Here is an 18,089-nt window from a genome sequence, read left to right as displayed (position 1 = left end):
AAATACTTGGCATAAGGGGATGAAATCACAAATATTTTATATTTGGTCATGTAAAAAGTAATAACGTCAACCTTAAAAAACAACAATCCTGCTTTCATATTATTTCATTTAAAAAGCTTTCTTATATGTTATCAAATTTGCGATGTTGGAAAAGCCTTAATTGACATTTTAAAAGTCAGCTTTAATGATGCTTTTCATTATTTTATGAAACTTTATAATCTTAAAGTAATGGTGAGGATGCTTATGGGGAGGGAGCAAGGAAGAACTTGCTGCTTGCTGATTCAAGTTATAGTGAATTAAACAAAATAGGTATAATCTTGTCTGTTTTTTTCACCCCCACTTAAGAATGACATAATAATACACTGGAATGAACCTTGTTTGGAAAGCAGAGGACAGATGAGTTCTAGCCCTAGCCCTACCAGAGGCCAGCTCTGTGACCTGGGGTAGCTTTGAAGTTCCATGGGCCTCCAATTTCTTTTTCTATAAAATGGGAGAGATCGAAGATTAATTTTGTGATCAATTACTTCTTTCACATCCAAGATTTTAAGTTTTCTTTTTACTTTGCCTTGTTTAGCAAGTTTTATATTTTTTTGGTTCCAACCATATTGGATTGCATTTGGTAAAGCAAAATGCTTTTAAGTATTATTTTTATTACAAAGACGCCCAAAATATCTCAAAAATAAAGAAATAGTAATTTTGTTGGAGGATGACAAGGACATATTGAATATAACTAAAAGACATTTTTCCATCAGCATGCTATAAAGTCCTTGAAGTAAAACATAAATCTGATTAAAGAAAGGGCAATCAAACTATACATTTTTTCTTCCAATTTGTGCACTTGGCTCACATTTATGTTTGGCTGATCTTAGACAATGAGTAGCAACATCACTCACCAAAGTTAGAAAACACAGTGAACCACTGACCCATTCATTTATTCATTCCACAAATATTTACTAAGCACATATTATGTGTCAGAAAACTATTGGATGCTGGGAGACACAATAGGAAATAAAACATATCTCGTCCCTAAAGGCACAATGACTATATAGTGGAGGCATACGTATAATAAAATAGGTAATACCAATACAGTATGATAACTTCAAAAAGGAAAGTTCAGAGGTTAACTAACATAAGAGGGGCACTTGGAGTTGTCAACAGAAAGTTCTGCCCTGTGGAGGAAAATGTTTTTTTAGTTTCCCCCAGCAAGGGCTGATCAGTTAAAAATATCTTTCTGGGGGATGGGCATTGATATGCAACATAGCTTGGGGATGGGAGGTTTGTACCAGCTCCCCACTCCTGTCCGCCTGTCATCCTCGCAGCCCCAGGAGGAGGTCAGGAAAGTCTTCCCAGAAGCTGCAGGAATGTGCAGGTTTTAGGTCAGTAGGGGAGTTAGGAGCAAGTGCTCCCAATGAAGGAAGTCGCATAGGTAATCACCTGGAGACAGTACAGGACACCAGCCCACAGACCCTGGACAGCCTCCCTTCTTAACAAGAGTATTCTGTTCTGCAGGACGAAAATGACCTTCAAGGACCTTGGGACGGAAGACATAGGTATTTACTCCTGCGATGTAACAGACACGGATGGGATAGCGTCAAGCTACCTGATAGACGAGGACGGTAAGCTTAAAATCAATCCATTCATAAGTCTAATGCTGCTCTGATTCATCAATGATCCTCTGGGATCAGGTGAGTTTTATTTTAGTAGTTTAATTGTTCTTTTTTTTCTCCCTACAGAGTTGAAACGTTTACTAGCTCTCAGCCAAGAACACAAGTTTCCAAGTAAGTGTCCACAGTACATTCACAGAGTTTAGCAATCCTGCTAGGTGGTGACTTCTGGAATAGGTCAGAAGACAACTCTGACAGGGTCAAGACAAGAGGCTCTTGAGAACACACAATGGAGTATAGACTGGTAGCTACAAATGCACTTTCCAGAAGTGCTGCTTTTATCTTTGCCGTTGTTCTAAACAGATACAAATACTAACATAGAAAAAATGTCATATGCTCTGTGACATAGTGAAGTGTCAGGTTACGTAGGTGTAACAGCTGAATAATCAAGTTCTTCACCTTTTGCCTATGTATTTTGGAACCCTATATATTATATAATTCTGGATACATTAATTCGCATGTTTTTTAGGCAAACCAACCTCTTCCTGAGCAATTTAATGTCAGCACATAATAGAAGAATCATACCTCTAAATAAAGATAATCTAAAGACATTATCTACCATTTTAAACTCCTGGAAAATAAGGTAAAGATGCCTTAGTCGGAAAAAGAATCTCTCTGCACTATCTACAAACTCTTCAATAAAGCACTTTCCACATAAAAGATTAAATTTTGCAGTTGACACCTAAAAGAAGAGAAAGAAGTGTGAAATGACACCCGGAAAGTTCCATTGGCCTGATAAGATCTCTTGCCACTTATATCTATTGACCAAACTAGGGGATTATCTAGAAAGTTATACCCTAGAATTTGAGAAAACAGTTAGGGAGTGATAATCCACACTCACTCTTTTAAACCAGGATTTTTTTTTTTTTTTTTTTTTTTTACTGTTTGGTCCCTAAAATATAATTCCTTTACTGATACAGAATTTTCAGGAACTCAGGAAATTATACCGTGATCCCAGACCATAGACAAAACCTTGAATGTTTGTATATGTGCATTTTTCTAGGAGGAACGTCTGAAGCTTTCCTGAAAGTCCCAGTGAAGGCTATGATTAAAAAACAAACACTGCTCTGGAACCAATTATCCAACTTCTTTTCCATTACCAAGGAATGCTTGTTCCATTGTGAGGCTGAGTGTTGGTGACTATTGGCCTCAGTGGTTCAAAACCACATTTGTTCAACAAAGCAGCACAGCAACATGCTTATGGGGTGTGAAAGTAGGATACAGACTTTCTGAATTCTGGGAGAGAACCATTTTTTGTCTGTATGCTTATTCACTATGAAACTGGAAAAGTAATACCATGGTGTCTTAAAAGTTATTATCATTTTTTAATTGTATGGAAGGTAGATATTTGGCCTGTACTCTCCTTATTCAGTACTTTTGACCCAGTCTATGAATCTGGGAAACTCATTTTAATTTCCCTGTGCCTTACTTAGTATCTTTACTAGCAATGGCTGTTGTAATAGTTTATAGCACCTACTGTATAGAGATGTTGTGAGAGATAATATAGTATTGGTTTATCCTTGAGCTCTTCAGGAAAAACATAAATACTAATTGAAGTAGAATAGTGATCCTCAAAAAACCCACTTGTAGAAGATTTTCTACAAGCTGTACAGGATGCTCTCCCTTCATGTCCCCAGGGCTGTGAAGTAGGGAGTAAAGGAGAGGGTCACTGTGCTGACCATTAGTGATCACGGTCTACTTTCAAACATTGGTAGAAATGGAGACAAACAGCAGCTTCCACTTATCTAGTTAGACAATAAACATTAGCAAAGCATCTGGGCAACAGCTGATCCAAACGACATTTACATTTAGCTTAAAGGATGGAGATGAGACAATATTGGGTGTTAGTGTTGAATTGGAGGTGCCCAAGCCTCCCTGAAGTTCAGTGATCTTATGCACTTGGAGGCAGTAATTGCCCAATGTCGCTGTCATGGATGCTGAGATATTTTATTTTGCATAAACATAATCACTCGAATTACTGGTTCTAGGGGAGAGAATAGTAGCAAACTGAGGTTCCCTTTTTATTAGAGCCCTGGTATGGCATTGGGTAGGCAGAGAGAGAGAACTCAAGGATGTGTTAAAAACTCTGACATTCAAGTATCCGATCTCCCAACCCAAGGGTGATTTGCTTAGCCCATTGAAGCAGCATTTTATTTTATTTTATTTTATTTTATTTTATTTTATTTTATTTTATTTTATTTTATTTTATTTTATTTTATTTTATTTTTAGACAGAGAGAGATAGCACATAAGTGTTAGAGAGGGGGCAAGAGAGAAAGAATCTTAAGTAGGCTCCAAGCTCAGCACAGAGCCAGATGCAGGGCTCAATCCCATGACCCTGGGATCATGACCTGAGCCAAACTCAAGAGTTGGACACTCAGCCAACTGAGGCACCCAAGTGCCTCGAAGCAGCATTTTAAATAATACAGCTCCCACACTTTTCTTCCCCCACCACTACTAGATCAGCTTGGCCACTACATGAATATTTTCAGAGATCTGATGATAGGGTCAAAGTAGCATATCTAGTTTCTCAATTTATGCCCACTTCCTTCTGGTAAATGTTGACACATAATTAAGTCTTTTCTTGAGATTTTGTAAAGTTTTAAATGGGTCTTGCTTCTTACCGAATGTGAAAAAAGAGTATGGTGTTCCTTTAGCCCTTGGCACAGTAAATTCTCCTACTTTAAGCTGTTTTCAAAAATATTTTGAAAACCACTAAACATATGCCTTAAACATACAAAAAAACAGATATTTTGCTGGAGGAAATTAACTGCTAGAGAAAAGAGCCTAAAGAAATTTAGGACTGAGAAGAAGAAAAAAAATATGTATAAAACTAAAAACAGAAAACAGCCTAGCGGGTCTTACCAGCTTTGATATTAAGATGCAGTATACAGAGGCAACCAACCTACTTGAGAGAAACTTACTTTATTCTCCAAAGATTTCAAGGTATTATGAGGGAGATGATGGAAGGTATACTTCAGTATCGCCAATGGCTTGCATAATATCTCTTGGTTATTATCCCACGTGTACCTATGTGTGCAGGTATATGCAAGCACATACACATCACTTATATCTATTTGGTATGTCCTTTTAGGTATCAGTGTATTATATTTTATCAGGGGTAGTTGTAGGGTTTTGTTGAATTGACTGGAAGAAGAAAGAGGTACAAAAATATTAATAGCCAAATTTATAGAGCACTTATTATATGCCAGTGTATTTATAGGGTGCTTAAATGCAGTATATCATTTAAACTCCACAATGACCTGAAAAGTTTCAGTTCTAAGGTGATTTAATTTTAGAGATGTATACTATGAGGCCCAGAGAGATTAGGTAACTAGACCACAGGTACACAGCGGATACCCGTGGTTAAGCCCAAGTAGTCTGTCACTAACCAGGACATGAACTGTTACTGTGTGTGCACCTGCTGTTTGCCACCACACCCTCTCTGGCAATTACTGGTGGCCAGTGTTTCCTCTGGTGATTTTCCTATTACTCAGAGAGTACCGTGAATATTAAGGGAGCTTGAAACTTCCAGGAGGGCATGCCCTTTCTCCTCCACCACCACTCTGGCCCTCTTAGATAACCTCATCACTCATGTATTAGATTTCCCAGAACAAGGTCTCCAGACTTTTCTAGGACAGATTATACTTTCCATTCCCCTTAAGAGTTACTAGTAGCAAGCAGGAGTGTTCTGTAGCGAGAAAGCTTAGCTTCTGCTCTCACAAGCCTAGAGTCTGTCCATGGTGCCTTACTCAGACATGTTCACACTGGAAAACCACTAGTGTTCTTCAGAGTGGACATCCAGGATGAGGAGGAGCACAGAATCGAGGGCATAGCCCTGGTCTTAGCTCTGCTACTCAGATTTGTTACTAACCTTTCCTGGAGGTCACTTTTTTCATCAGTAAATTAAGAGAGAAAGAACTAACATTTCTTGAGCACTGGTCATTATTCACAGTGTCTTAGTGTCTTCTGGTATGATATTCACTCTTCTTGGTGGTCTTATGAGGCAGATAATATCCATGTTAGCAAGTGAGGAATGCAAGGTTTTAGAGGAGATAACTGTCCAAGGGCATGGTGTGACACCAGAGCCCATTTTCTGCCCATCGTGGACACCCCTCAGTAGATAACATCTGAGCCTCCTTTTAGTTCTGCATCGGAACAAATCTGTAACTGAGTTTTACAGTGACTATGGAATAGTGCAAATGATAGGCATCCCTTAAGCTTAGAAAGGATAGTTTTAGGATAAGTATAAAGAAATATTGATATACATTTCATACAAGTTTGGGAAGCTTACAATTTAAAATGTAGCATGTGTTGAAATTTTCAGGTTAGTTTGAGAACAGTTTAGAGAAAGCAAAGGGTGATGATTTCTCCTAAAGGAAGTGAAGGACTATTAAACTTTGAAAAACAACCATGATTTTCCACAAAGTTTGCCCTGGAGTCACCTCTGATACAAAACCATTGGTTGCAAGAGCCTTTACAAATAACACTTTCAAGTTACAAGAAGTTTAGAAAATGGTCTTTGAGAGATATCAGCCAAAGACTGAAATTTCATTCAGACTTAAATGGCTGAAGCGATACAGGTATAAATCAGAGATATCATATGATTTCTTCACTTTCTTTATGAGATAAGCCATGCCATATTTTAATATACCTTCTCAATAGTGACTCAAGTATTTGCCTCTGAAATTTTGCCTAGTCTAAGAACTTAAATGAACTGGTATACCAGTGGGATGAATAGAGTTTAAATGATAAGCTGGTTCATCTTATATATATAATCAAAATTAATTCTGTTTTAAAATTCATCTTTAAAAACATTTGAAAGAATGTCCACAGAGAGTTAAGTTGTTGAAAAAAATAAAATTTAACTCCTTTCCCAATATTTTGAAGCAATTGAGATTATAGAATGTTGGTGCTGGAAACTATCTTGACCCTTTAGGACATTCAGTTCAATTCCCTTCATTTATAAACGAGTCAACTGAGGTCCAGATATGTGAAGTAATCTGCCTAATATCACACAGTTTGTTAGTTGCTGACATTGACATTGGACTAGGCTCCAGATCTCCTGGGGCCAGCCCAAGGCTATTTCATCACACTTTGTTATTGTCCCTAAATAAACCTAACCAAAGCTACAGTAGAGAGTCACACAGGTTAGCTGAAGGAACCCTGGAGGTAAGTTCATCTTCCTCATTTTTACGGTTGAGACATCTATGACTCAGAGAAGGGGAATGACCTGCCCAATGTGGCAGCAGGATTAGAATCCAGGTCTTCCATCGCTGAATATCGTTCTTTCTCTACAACTTTCTTACTGCCTCTAGGCTTTGCCAGAAGCAAGGTGCTATATTGTCATTTCTGTTGAGTGTTTTTTTCACTGAAAAATCTGTATCAATACAATTGGTTACCAATAAAATTGCTATTTTTATTTTTATTGTGCATAGTTGTTCCAGTTAAGTCAGAGTTGGCAGTTGAAATTTTGGAGAAAGGCCAGGTTCGGTTCTGGATGCAGGCTGAGAAGCTATCTGCCAACACCAAGGTCACCTACATATTTAACGACAAGGAGATTTTTGAAGGGCCGGTATGTTTTACGCTTTTTAGATTCTAAACTTATCACTGTAGAATGTACTGAGGAAGCCCTATTAAGATGCGGGTAAGTTGTCATGAAAACCACTGAGCATGGAGTGGTGGGGTTTAAGTCATTTCATATGTAAAAAAAAAAAAAAAAAAAGGAGAGGAAAATATAGATTGACTATATCATATTATCGAAACTGGGACACTTTTGAGAATGAAAGAGGGTTCCAGTAATAATTTTTCCAGGACAACAATCGAACCAAAACTGTCCCAGGCAAACCAAGAAGTATTGTTACCCGTGCAAATGGAGCTGCTCTCCTGAGAAGTCAGAGGAGCAAGAACGCTTAACTAAACTCACATACTCCCATCAGAAACCCCAACAGGAACTTGGTTCTTCACGGGGGAAGAAATGGCTTCTATTATTCTGATGGCTCAGAAAAAATTACAGTAAAAATATCTTTCATTGGTCTTCTGGTTAAAATGCAATACATTTTTATTGTAAGAAAAAGTTTAAAGACTCAGAAGAATCACAAATTCTTACAGTTTTGTAATACACATATCGGTTTATACTTCTTGGTCTGATTCTACACTTCTGTGTGTGTATGTCTATTGATATCTTATTTACATAGGTAGTTGTGTATATCTACTCTTTGCTTTGCTTTCAACACATAGTTTCCATAGACAGAGTTACAACATCTGCACTTTATTTGTCCTCCCTAGATATCAGTAGAGCCAGGATCAGGCCAGCACTCAGTGGTACTGAAGAATTTGGGTTTAGGAGCTCTGGCTCTTACCTGTGCTATCACGGGTATGAATGAGAGACTCAGAAGATGGGAGAGAAGTGTGACTTGTGGCCAATATTAACAACCTGTTCTCCTTTCATCAAGATATGTTTTTAAAACATTTCAGAATTCGTTAGTGAAGGGGAGAATGAATCACATAAATAGCAAAAGAATATGTAATGTATTTCTCTTCAACTCATTTAGCAACTGTGTGTAGAGCCCAAATAGGTCACACAGAGTCCACTGTGGCCCATCTTCTCCCTGTTTTCAGAATATTCTCATTGACTGTGTGCTCATCACCTGACCAATGGAGGGGAAGGAAAAGCAGCGTTGGCATCACCCTCTGACCACTCATGCACACGTGCACATAGACACACTCCCTTCGTGTGTTCGCACACGCTTTCATGTTGTTGCCCACATACACATACGTACCCTGAACTTGGAGACCTGCCCATTGTCATCGAAATTAGTTCTTATACTATTTCATTGGGTGGAAATTACTGTCTTAGGCTAAGTTCCTTAGAAGGACAGTCTGAAATAAGTTTCTCTTCCAATTGATTTATGGGAGAGTACTCTCAGGAGTGGGGATTAGGGAAACAAGCTAAGGTAGATGACAGCTAAGCAAGAATGTGGTTTCAGTTGGAGACTGGCTTCCTTCAGGGGAAGCTCTAGGACATGAATTGCAACACAGAGTTGATCCCAGACGTGAGCCTTCATTCTGTGACAAGTTATAGGAGAACTTTATTAATTCCAATCCATTATAGAACTTGTGCTTGTATGCCAGAGCTAAGATTTATCTTTACATTGAAAAGAAGTTGCCTAAGTAGTATGATAAAATAAGCACAGTTCAGTAGGGCAATTTCAGTTTATTAAGAACAAATGGACTTCAAATGCTTTGGAAGCATTTTTATTCCCATGTTAATTCAGCAGATATTTATTAATTGCCTGCTATATACCACGCATGTACAAGATGCTAGGGATATAATCATGAATGAGCCAAAACACATCTGCATGCTGCCTATTTTTTGCATTGTTCTGCTAATTGACGCAAATGTAATCTGGAAGGTAAAATGGGAATCTAAAATTGACAAAATTTGTGACTTGGGATAATAAAACTTTATTTGTATTTAAAAAATTAAATTTCAGAGATTTTAGTAATCATTTCTGGTCAAGGTCATCTATTCCATGTAGTGTTTTCCTTTTCCTGGGCACAAGATTTTGAAAGCTTGCATCTAAAAAAAGTGTGAACAAGAAATTGTGTTAACATTATGATTCTTTGGAGTTTGTGTTTATTCTATCAGGCATCCTCATCATATCTAGCTCACTGATTTCTGTTTTCCTTTTCACACTGAAGAAATATAAGATGCATGTTGACCGAAACACTGGCATAATTGAAATGTTCATGGAAAAGCTACAGGATGAGGATGAAGGCACATACACTTTCCAGCTTCAAGATGGAAAAGCAGTTGGCCATTCTACTCTTGTTCTCATTGGAGATGGTACGAATTCTGTGAAGCATCAGCTGAAAGATTTCCCTGCTCCCTTCAGTGCAAACACCCATGGCACAAAAGTAGTCGCGTGGAAGGCAGTAGGAACTGCTTCTTGTATTTCAAAATTGGAATCCAATTTTCAGTTAATACTTTCCATAGTACTTCACTTCATAGACACCGGATTTATCCTTAGCCCACAAGGAAGACTGCAGTTCAGTCATCTCATATATAAACAAGTATTTATTACTAAAATTCTCCAGTGAAGGAGATTGCAACACAGCCAAGTCTGTATATGTATCTCAGGAACGATGCTCCTACCTTATATTGTGTACTTACTTTAAATTACTTAAGAAGAAAAATATGCAAAAGTAGTGTATGCCAAATCAATTAGTCACACTTTAGAACTAGATTATATGTCAGCTGCCATAAGCCACTGTAGAAACCACCAAGATGTAAAATGTGGCATTTAGCAAGTGTGGCATTTGGGAAGGTTGGCCAGATCTCTACGTTTGCAACTTCCGATACTGCTTCACTATTTCCTAGCGCGATGACCTTAAACAATTTACTTAACCTTTCTAAGCCTACTTCTTCATCATGAAGACTTACAACAAATAGGGGGTCATGATGTATGAGCGTTATAATAATGAGTACAAATCACTTAGCACGGTGACTGGCATATACATTTATACCACTCAACTCAGTTTCATACTTCTTTATTTTTCAATCTTTAGTTTATAAAAAACTCCAGAAAGAAGCTGAATTCCAGCGGCAAGAATGGATCAGGAAACAAGGTAAAAATGGGCAGTGAGTAAAAAGAATAACTTCAATTTCTTGAACAAAATATTCCAAGATTATTTCCATAACAAGTTAAAATGCATTATTTTTGCTTATGTTAATAATGCCCTGGTAAATAAAAAATAATTGAAAATATTTATTATTAAATATGTATCCATTTAAATATTTGAAAATTAATCTTGAATTTTAAAATATCACTTCACACATGTATCGCTTTAGAATTTAAGAATGAGCTTTGATTTTGCATTTGTGGTTAATAGGGTGATTACTGATGTCATTAAAATTTTATAGGTCCTCATTTTGCTGAGTATTTGAGCTGGGAAGTGACTGGTGAATGTAATGTCCTATTGAAATGCAAGGTAAGAAGTAGATAAGTTTTTAATATTTGATATAAGGGAAATAAAGATAAAATAGAATGTGAGAAAAGGAAGATCAATTTTTCATCTCCTCCATTTGAACCAAAATGCTAAGTGACACATTCTTACTGTTGAATGTTACTGTAATCATTGGTTGGTAAGAAGCATAAAGTAAAATGAAACATAAAATAAGATAAAACAACATAAAAATATGGGAAGACAAGATGATGGCTCCTATTCATTACACCTTAGCTAATAAGGACTGGCTCTTCTTTTCTTTTTTTAAGACTTTGTGGGGTTTTTTTTTTTTAAAGCTTTTTAATGTTTATTTTATTTTTGAGAGAGAGAGAGGCAGAGACAAAGTATAAGTAGGGAGGGCCAGAGAGAGAGGGAGACACAGAATCTGAAGCAGGCTCCAGGCTCTGAGCTGTCAGCATAGAGCCCGACACGGGGCTCAAACTCACAAGCCATGAATCATGACCTGAGCTGAGGTGGGTTGCTTAGCTGACTGAGCCACCCAGGCGCCCCAAGACTTTACATTTTTTAGAACAATTTTAGGTTCACAGCAAAATTGTAGGGAAGATATAGATATTTCCCATATACCCCGCCCTGTCCGCACAAATGTACAGCCTCCACCTACGTTACATCCCCCACCAGAGTTGCACATTTGCTACAATTGATGATCCTACACTGACACATGATAATCACCCAAAGTCCATAGTTGACATTAGGGTTCACTCTTGACATTATATATGCTATGGGTTTGGACAAATATGTAATGACTTGTATCCACCATTGTAGCATCATTCAGAGTTTTTTCACTGCCCTAAAAAGCAAAAAGCCTCTGTGCTCTGCCTATTCATTCTTCCCTCCCCACTCCCAACTCTTTAAAAATTATTAATCTCAGAAGAATCTCACATGGTCTTTGTTTCAGGCCAAATGTGCATTGTAACTAGTAGATCTATTCCACGATCATTCTAGATACACTGTCCTTCCCTGGAAATTTAGCAATTTCGTATCTATATTCTGTGACTGGTGCAACAATTCCTTTGAGTATTAGCTAGCTCAGAGGCTGGTTCTGGAACCAGCATGCTGCCAGGAGGGGAGAGGTTTGATGAAGAGTGTACAGCTCTCATTAGGCCTTGGGAAAGATTTATGGGAAAAAAGGCCATATCACACCCTTAATCATTTTATACCTTGGCACATGGTGTGTTCAGCCGAGTGAGTCACCAAAATGTTTTGGACAGGGAACTGCTGGATGAGGTCGGAGTGTAAAGGTCATGACAGCAGACAGTGGCTCCAAGTAGAAGCATGGATCTGGCATTTGGCACTAGTAAAGCCAGAACCCAAGCGCCCCCGTCTCTTCTAAGTCTGATGAAAGTTACAGAAACATCAGTCTCCCAGAAAGGTGTCTGAAAATTAAATTCTAGGCTTTAGTCTCAATGGAAATGGCAAAGCTTCCTAAAAGCAGTTTCTCAGGCAGCAGCCAAAACCCTCTCTCTCCTCCTGGCTGTCCACTGCCATACAGCCCATGGCTCACTTTCTCCTCCACAACTGCCCACCCCGCAAACCACCCTTTCCCAGGGGCCCACACATCTATCCTGCTTCCTGTTGTACTAGCCTTTTGGGATGTGAGCTCCGGTGTCCTGTTCTGATGGCTTTCCTCGGGAGAATCAGCCCCTTGCCCAGATTCTGAACAACCACGGAAGCCTAAAAATAGAATCTAGATATTCATACATTATGTACTTATGCTGTTCCAGTGCCTGTTCCTTATGCTGTCTCAGCTTCTCCGACAAAATCCTTTCTCTAGTCCCAGCTTAGTCATCTTTTCTGTAAGACCTTTTCCTTCTTTGTGCAGGTAGAATGAACCTTCCTCTGTCTTCCCATAGCTCTTTGTTTCGTTATTAGAGCAGTTTAGGCGCATTTAGCAATTTATATATTCATTGTAGTTAATGGAGTATGTGTAACTAAACATTCAGACTCATGAGACTATCATGGACCCCATTTGGAACTAGTCTACTCAAAAGAATATAGGACAAGAACCCCAGCGTGCCTGCAAGGCAGAGCTGGGCACTCCTCTCCTGCAGGAATCCACACCACCATTTTCTTCATCTGTTTGTTATATAGTTTGTTATATAGTTATATTTCCTCTTTGGGGAATTGTGTGTGCATTTCTTCAGTTGTTCAGTGGGGTCTTAAGGATTGTTCTCTTGATTTGTATGAAGTCTTTACTTTTGACACAATATTAATTACACCAGAAATACAAGAATATAGTCTTCTTTGTAGAAAATGCAAACATTGTAGATAAAGGTCAAGATCCCTTTAACTGTACGAGTTTGAAACTTATGATGTTATGATGTATGGATATAGGATTTAAATGAGTTTCCTCAAAATTGCTAAGCAATTAATTTACTAAACCATACTTGATGGTTTTTAACTAAACTTACTGTGAGAATCAATTCACAATATATACATATATCAAATCAATATGCTATATACCTTAAACTTACACATTGTATGTCAATTGTATCTCAACAAAACTAAAAACATTTTAATTAAAAAATGTTTTCACAAACATACTTCCCTTCCACACTTCTTTGCAAAGCTTCAGTCATCTTTTTAAAAATATTTAGATATACATTGGGGCTTACTCATTCTGTTCTTTTGATAAAGCCATTTGTTTTTGTGACACAGGCTATATTTTAATGTGATGGGATGTGTCTTCTATGGTTTTCAGATATTTATTATTTATTTTAAGTATACATGTTAACATGTACATATCTATTCTTTTCTGTCCACCAGACAATCTTAAAGTCAATTTTTACTGCTAGAAATAGGTGCTATTGATTTAGGTTTATTCATTTGTATCCATTTTATTCTAAACTCTTTACCAATTAAAATTGTTTTCAATGCCTTCTGGAGTGCCTGGGTGGCTCAGTCAGTTAAGTGTTTGACTTTGGCTCAGGACATGGTCTCAAGGCTCATGGGCTCGAGCCCCGTGTCAGGCTCTGTTTTGACAGTTCAGAGTCTGGAGCCTGCTTCAGATTCTATGTCTCCCCCTCTCTTTGCCCCTCCCCTGCTCATGCTCGCTTGCTACCTCTCTTTCTCTCTTTCTCTCTCTCAAAAATAAATAAACATTAAAAATTTTTGAAAAAAAAGAAATCTATGTCTTCTAATTTCATGCATTTCTTCTTTCCAATGCTACATTAGAAACTAGTTTTGTAAGAGCAACATTCCCTTACTTCAAGAAGTATAATTATGGCTTTTCTTCCAGGTGGCAAATATTAAGAAGGAAACTCATATTGTGTGGTACAAAGATGAAAGAGAGATATCAGTGGATGAAAAGCATGACTTTAAGGATGGCATATGTACACTGCTTATAACAGAGGTAGGTGACTATAAATGTGAAATGTAATTTATTAGTTCTGTACCCTACATTCTTCTAAAAAAGAGATAAGATTCTGTATTCCTTGACTCCAGTCACTTGTAGTACCTTACTTCTAGCTGCTCCAAAGATCCCTGCCTTGACATCACCCCAAAAATAAACAAACCGTAGGAACACAAAAACTCTCACTTTGTGATAATGCATGGATTTGTCAGATATCCAACCAATATTGGTTAGACACCACAACTCTGGCCTCTCTAAGCTACTTCTTTTCATAGATGGGTGAGGGGCAAGGCAATTAAGTAGATTCTTCTTGGTTTGCTCTTAAGCCTCATGATAACTTGTTCCCTCAAAGTACAGAGACATCAGGCGTAGTATTCATGTAAGTATAGGGTTTTACCTCCTTTTTTGTCTAAAAGGCCATATGTTTCAAATATATGTGATCATTAGTTTTTAATATGAAGGAAAAGTAAAGAATAAGGACTTCATAGCCCTAGAGGGTGAAAAATCAGGACCGCTAGCTGGTGAAATGATGATGGACACGTTCGTCTGTGAACTCCTCATTGCTCACATAGCCAGATGCTTGTTTAATGTGTGATTTGATGGCAGTTCTATAAACCAGAGGACCTTAAGAGTGCAAACACGGTACTCTGAGGCTGCTGGAAGCTGCAGTGTGGTGTATCCATCCCCCCCTTAGTTTTCCAAGAAAGATGCTGGGATTTATGAAGTTATCCTGAAAGACGACAGAGGAAAAGATAAGAGCAGACTGAAGCTTGTGGATGAAGGTCAGTCCACCAACTGGGGGGGTCCATTTTGTGTGTTCTGCGTACAGGTTACCAGACTGGTGAGTAAGGCTGAAGTCCTGCTGTGTTTGTCCACAGGTTTTGTTTTAATTGAAACTCCAGCAGAGTGAACGACTGTTTTATTCAAAAATACTTCACGTTTAGTCTTCATGGATATCAAAAGTGTACTTTAGGCGTTCAGAGAATTTGTAGTCCATAGTCCCCTAGGGTTCCATTTTCATTATAAAGCATCATTTTTGTTTCAACCATATAAAAAATGTTCCAGGATCAAGAACTACTGTGAGGGGAGCCTGGCTGGCTTAGTCAGAGGAGCACATGACTCTTACTCTCAGGGTTGTGAGTTCAAGCCCCACATTGGGTTTACTTTTTAAAAAGATGTTCACTTAAAAAAAAATTCTATGAAAAGCATGTCGCCAAATAGTCCACTCTTAAAAGGTGGCAAGAAAGATTTATATGTGAACTGTGAAACCTCTCAGGTATTAGCAGAGCAAGAAAGCAATTTCCATTTTTGAGAGACTTCTAAGAACAAATATATCATGATAACAAAGACCTACCTGTGACCACCAAACTTCCAAGTGTGTTCTTGGAAAAGATCTTTAACAGTATTACTAACAAACAGTGTGAGTCTGACTTCGATTTCACCTTCCTGCTCCTCGTGGAGGCAAGACTAAATGTGCTTATTGGCAAAAAGCATTATAAGGCTGAGAAATATCAGGGAGCCTGGATGGTTAGTTCATTATGAGTTGATGGCACAGATGAGAAAACTTCCTCTTAGGTAAACTAAGACTTCTTGGGATTTAAGAAGAAGAGAATCCTAAAGCCAAGAACCTTCCTGGAAATCTCACGGTGGCTTTCTCTAGAGTGTATATATAGTTACAAAGAATTAGAGGGGGAAAAATATCAAAATAAGAGCAGGGACCTTTTAAAAGTTGATACAAATTAAAGTATTATTCCCTCAAAGAGTACTTATTCTCATTTGGTCAGCAAATTCACCTTATGGCCAACACCCTTCACCAGGCAGGATAATGTTGACAACACATGCTACTAACAATTTGAGATTTGACCTTGGTGAGCATTTTTATGCTAAAGTTCTGTCTGTGACTCTCTATCCACAGCCTTTAAAGAACTAATGACTGAAGTATGTAAGACAATAGGTAAGTTAAAATGGTCTCCCCGTGACAATGCTTCATTATGCTCCTGGTTAGGCTTACAGCTGTATGAAATATGCTGTTTTCCTCTTTCAGCTTTGTCTGCTACAGACCTGAAAATCCAGAGCACAGCCGAGGGCATACGGCTATACTCTTTTGTTACTTACTATCTGGATGATCTGAAAGTTAACTGGTCCCACAAGTAAGTAAGTGGGAACTTAACTGCCCTGTAGAAACTCTTTCTCCATGTATGTGTGTGTGGGTGCACGTGCGCATGGCAGGGGGCAGGAGGAGGGCAACAGCAACCCTCTGTTCCTCTTCTGTAAGGAGCCTTCTTACTTCTCAGGTCTGACGTTGATGTGTGTAGGATACAAGCACCCCCACAATTCCCTTAGGACAAGGTTAGCACTTTCCCTCAACACATACATGGAGAGGCCAGTGATGGCTAAAATCACCTGTCTTTGTGATTTGGGAACTATCATAATCCATACACGTCTCTATAATGCAACCTCCACCTCCAGACGGTAGACCTTGGGCTACCTCTGCTTTGCCGGGCATCCAGATCCAAATTCTGATTCTTCCCTCTCTACCTGCAGCTAACCCCTGCTATGGTCTAGAACAAAACTGAAGCAGCATGCACCAAGAGGCACCAAATTTCCTGTTATTTGAATGAATAGCCATTCACCAAAGAAACCTGACCCAGTGGAGTGCCTGAGTTTGTTGTCAGCGTTGATAGTAGTCGGCATAGTTGGGCATTAACTTGTTTCTCATCCACCCCTGGAAGGCTTTGGGGATTTGCGATTACTTTCAGAATGCGTGTTTGAGCTAGACTGAGCCTGCATATCTGTTCTAATCCCAGGGTCCTCTGTGGTGTTATAGGTGAACTCAAGTTCACCTCTGGGATTCTAAGAGCTGAAGTAGGTTTCTAAGTCAAACCAGCTCCCCATTATACTTTTGGCCGTGACCTCAACCTCTGCCCGTCCTTGAAATTTCCTGAGCTGAAAGAGAACTGCAGCCTAGCATAGACATCTGATGGGGTACAGTCCCCTTCAGTCCACTCTTTGGATGCAGACCTCCTTAGCAGCCCCACTGGGCAGTAGGTCACTGTGGCAGCCCTGGGAAGGGGCGCACAACAGTGTTTATCTTCCCTACAGTGGGTGTTTATAACACGCTGGTCACTGCTCCACACCCTTTCCATGTATGAATTCAGTTAATATTCACAACTCTAGGAAGCAAGTAATTCTCACCCGGTGATGAGGAAGCTCAGGTTCAGGGAGGTGATTTGCCTGAGGCCACACGACTAAGTGGTAGATGGCGAACTGAGCCCAGACAGCCTGGCTCCAGAGCCCCTCATCCTGGCACTACTCTGTGTTCGTGTTGCTTTAAAAGTCTAGATTGAACATTTAACCAGAGCTGGGTCCCACAAAACAGTCATTTGTGTTTTCTTTAAAAATGACTTTATTGTGATATGGAACACAGTTTTTATTCGTATTCTTATTCATTTCCTGAGTTCTTAAAAAAACAGAGCGGGGGGGGGGGACGTGGGGGTGGGAAGAGAAGGAGTAAAATTCCAATTTGAACGCCTGGGGTTTCATTCCTTTGTTCTATTTCTTTCAGAACATTTTAGGAAAGTAATTATAAGTTAAAATAGATCAAATTCTAGGAAATTCCTCTGTGACAGCTAGGACATCCTAATATATCAGTCTGAAGAATAAGAGAAGATAAATTAACTGAATCATCAATCAAAAGGCTTTACATCATCTTTAAAAGAATTACTTGTTCACAAAAATGAGAGCATTCAGTTTTGAGGAAACTCCTGTTAGACTAGCAAGGCATAAACCTCTGACTCTATTCAGTCTAGTCAGCTGAATGACTGTTTTATGTACCCGGGTACCTATGAAAGATTCAGGAATCAAGGACTCATTGTCTTCACTGTCTTTATGTAAATATGCGGCATAACAGGAAAAAAACCCTTGAAATGGGCTTTAGTCTTGACTTGGCTCCTATCTTCCTTTGATTCTTAGGCCAGTCATTTAATTTTCTGAAATGTCAGGTTTCTCTCATATGAAATAGCGACAATAATACCTGTTTTATCTCAT

General features: G+C 38.7%; 1 protein-coding gene across 3 annotated transcripts in view; it reads left to right on the top strand.

Annotated features, from left to right (window-relative positions):
- Positions 1–18,089, top strand: part of MYOM1 (myomesin 1) — a 153,038-nt gene that overhangs the window by 124,363 nt on the left and 10,586 nt on the right. For all 3 annotated transcript variants that reach the window (XM_058692583.1, XM_058692582.1, XM_058692584.1), the window contains 10 exons: positions 1,510–1,616; positions 1,734–1,778; positions 7,102–7,238; positions 9,368–9,512; positions 10,235–10,294; positions 10,590–10,657; positions 13,929–14,042; positions 14,737–14,824; positions 15,958–15,996; positions 16,087–16,192. In XM_058692583.1, the coding sequence (XP_058548566.1) occupies positions 1,510–1,616; positions 1,734–1,778; positions 7,102–7,238; positions 9,368–9,512; positions 10,235–10,294; positions 10,590–10,657; positions 13,929–14,042; positions 14,737–14,824; positions 15,958–15,996; positions 16,087–16,192 (909 nt within the window). The remainder of the gene's footprint in view (positions 1–1,509; positions 1,617–1,733; positions 1,779–7,101; positions 7,239–9,367; positions 9,513–10,234; positions 10,295–10,589; positions 10,658–13,928; positions 14,043–14,736; positions 14,825–15,957; positions 15,997–16,086; positions 16,193–18,089) is intronic.

Source organism: Neofelis nebulosa, chromosome 11, assembly GCF_028018385.1.
Source record: "Neofelis nebulosa isolate mNeoNeb1 chromosome 11, mNeoNeb1.pri, whole genome shotgun sequence".
Taxonomy (NCBI): domain Eukaryota; kingdom Metazoa; phylum Chordata; class Mammalia; order Carnivora; family Felidae; genus Neofelis; species Neofelis nebulosa.
Note: the sequence above shows the minus strand (reverse complement) of the source record. Positions and strands in the feature narration are given on the sequence as shown.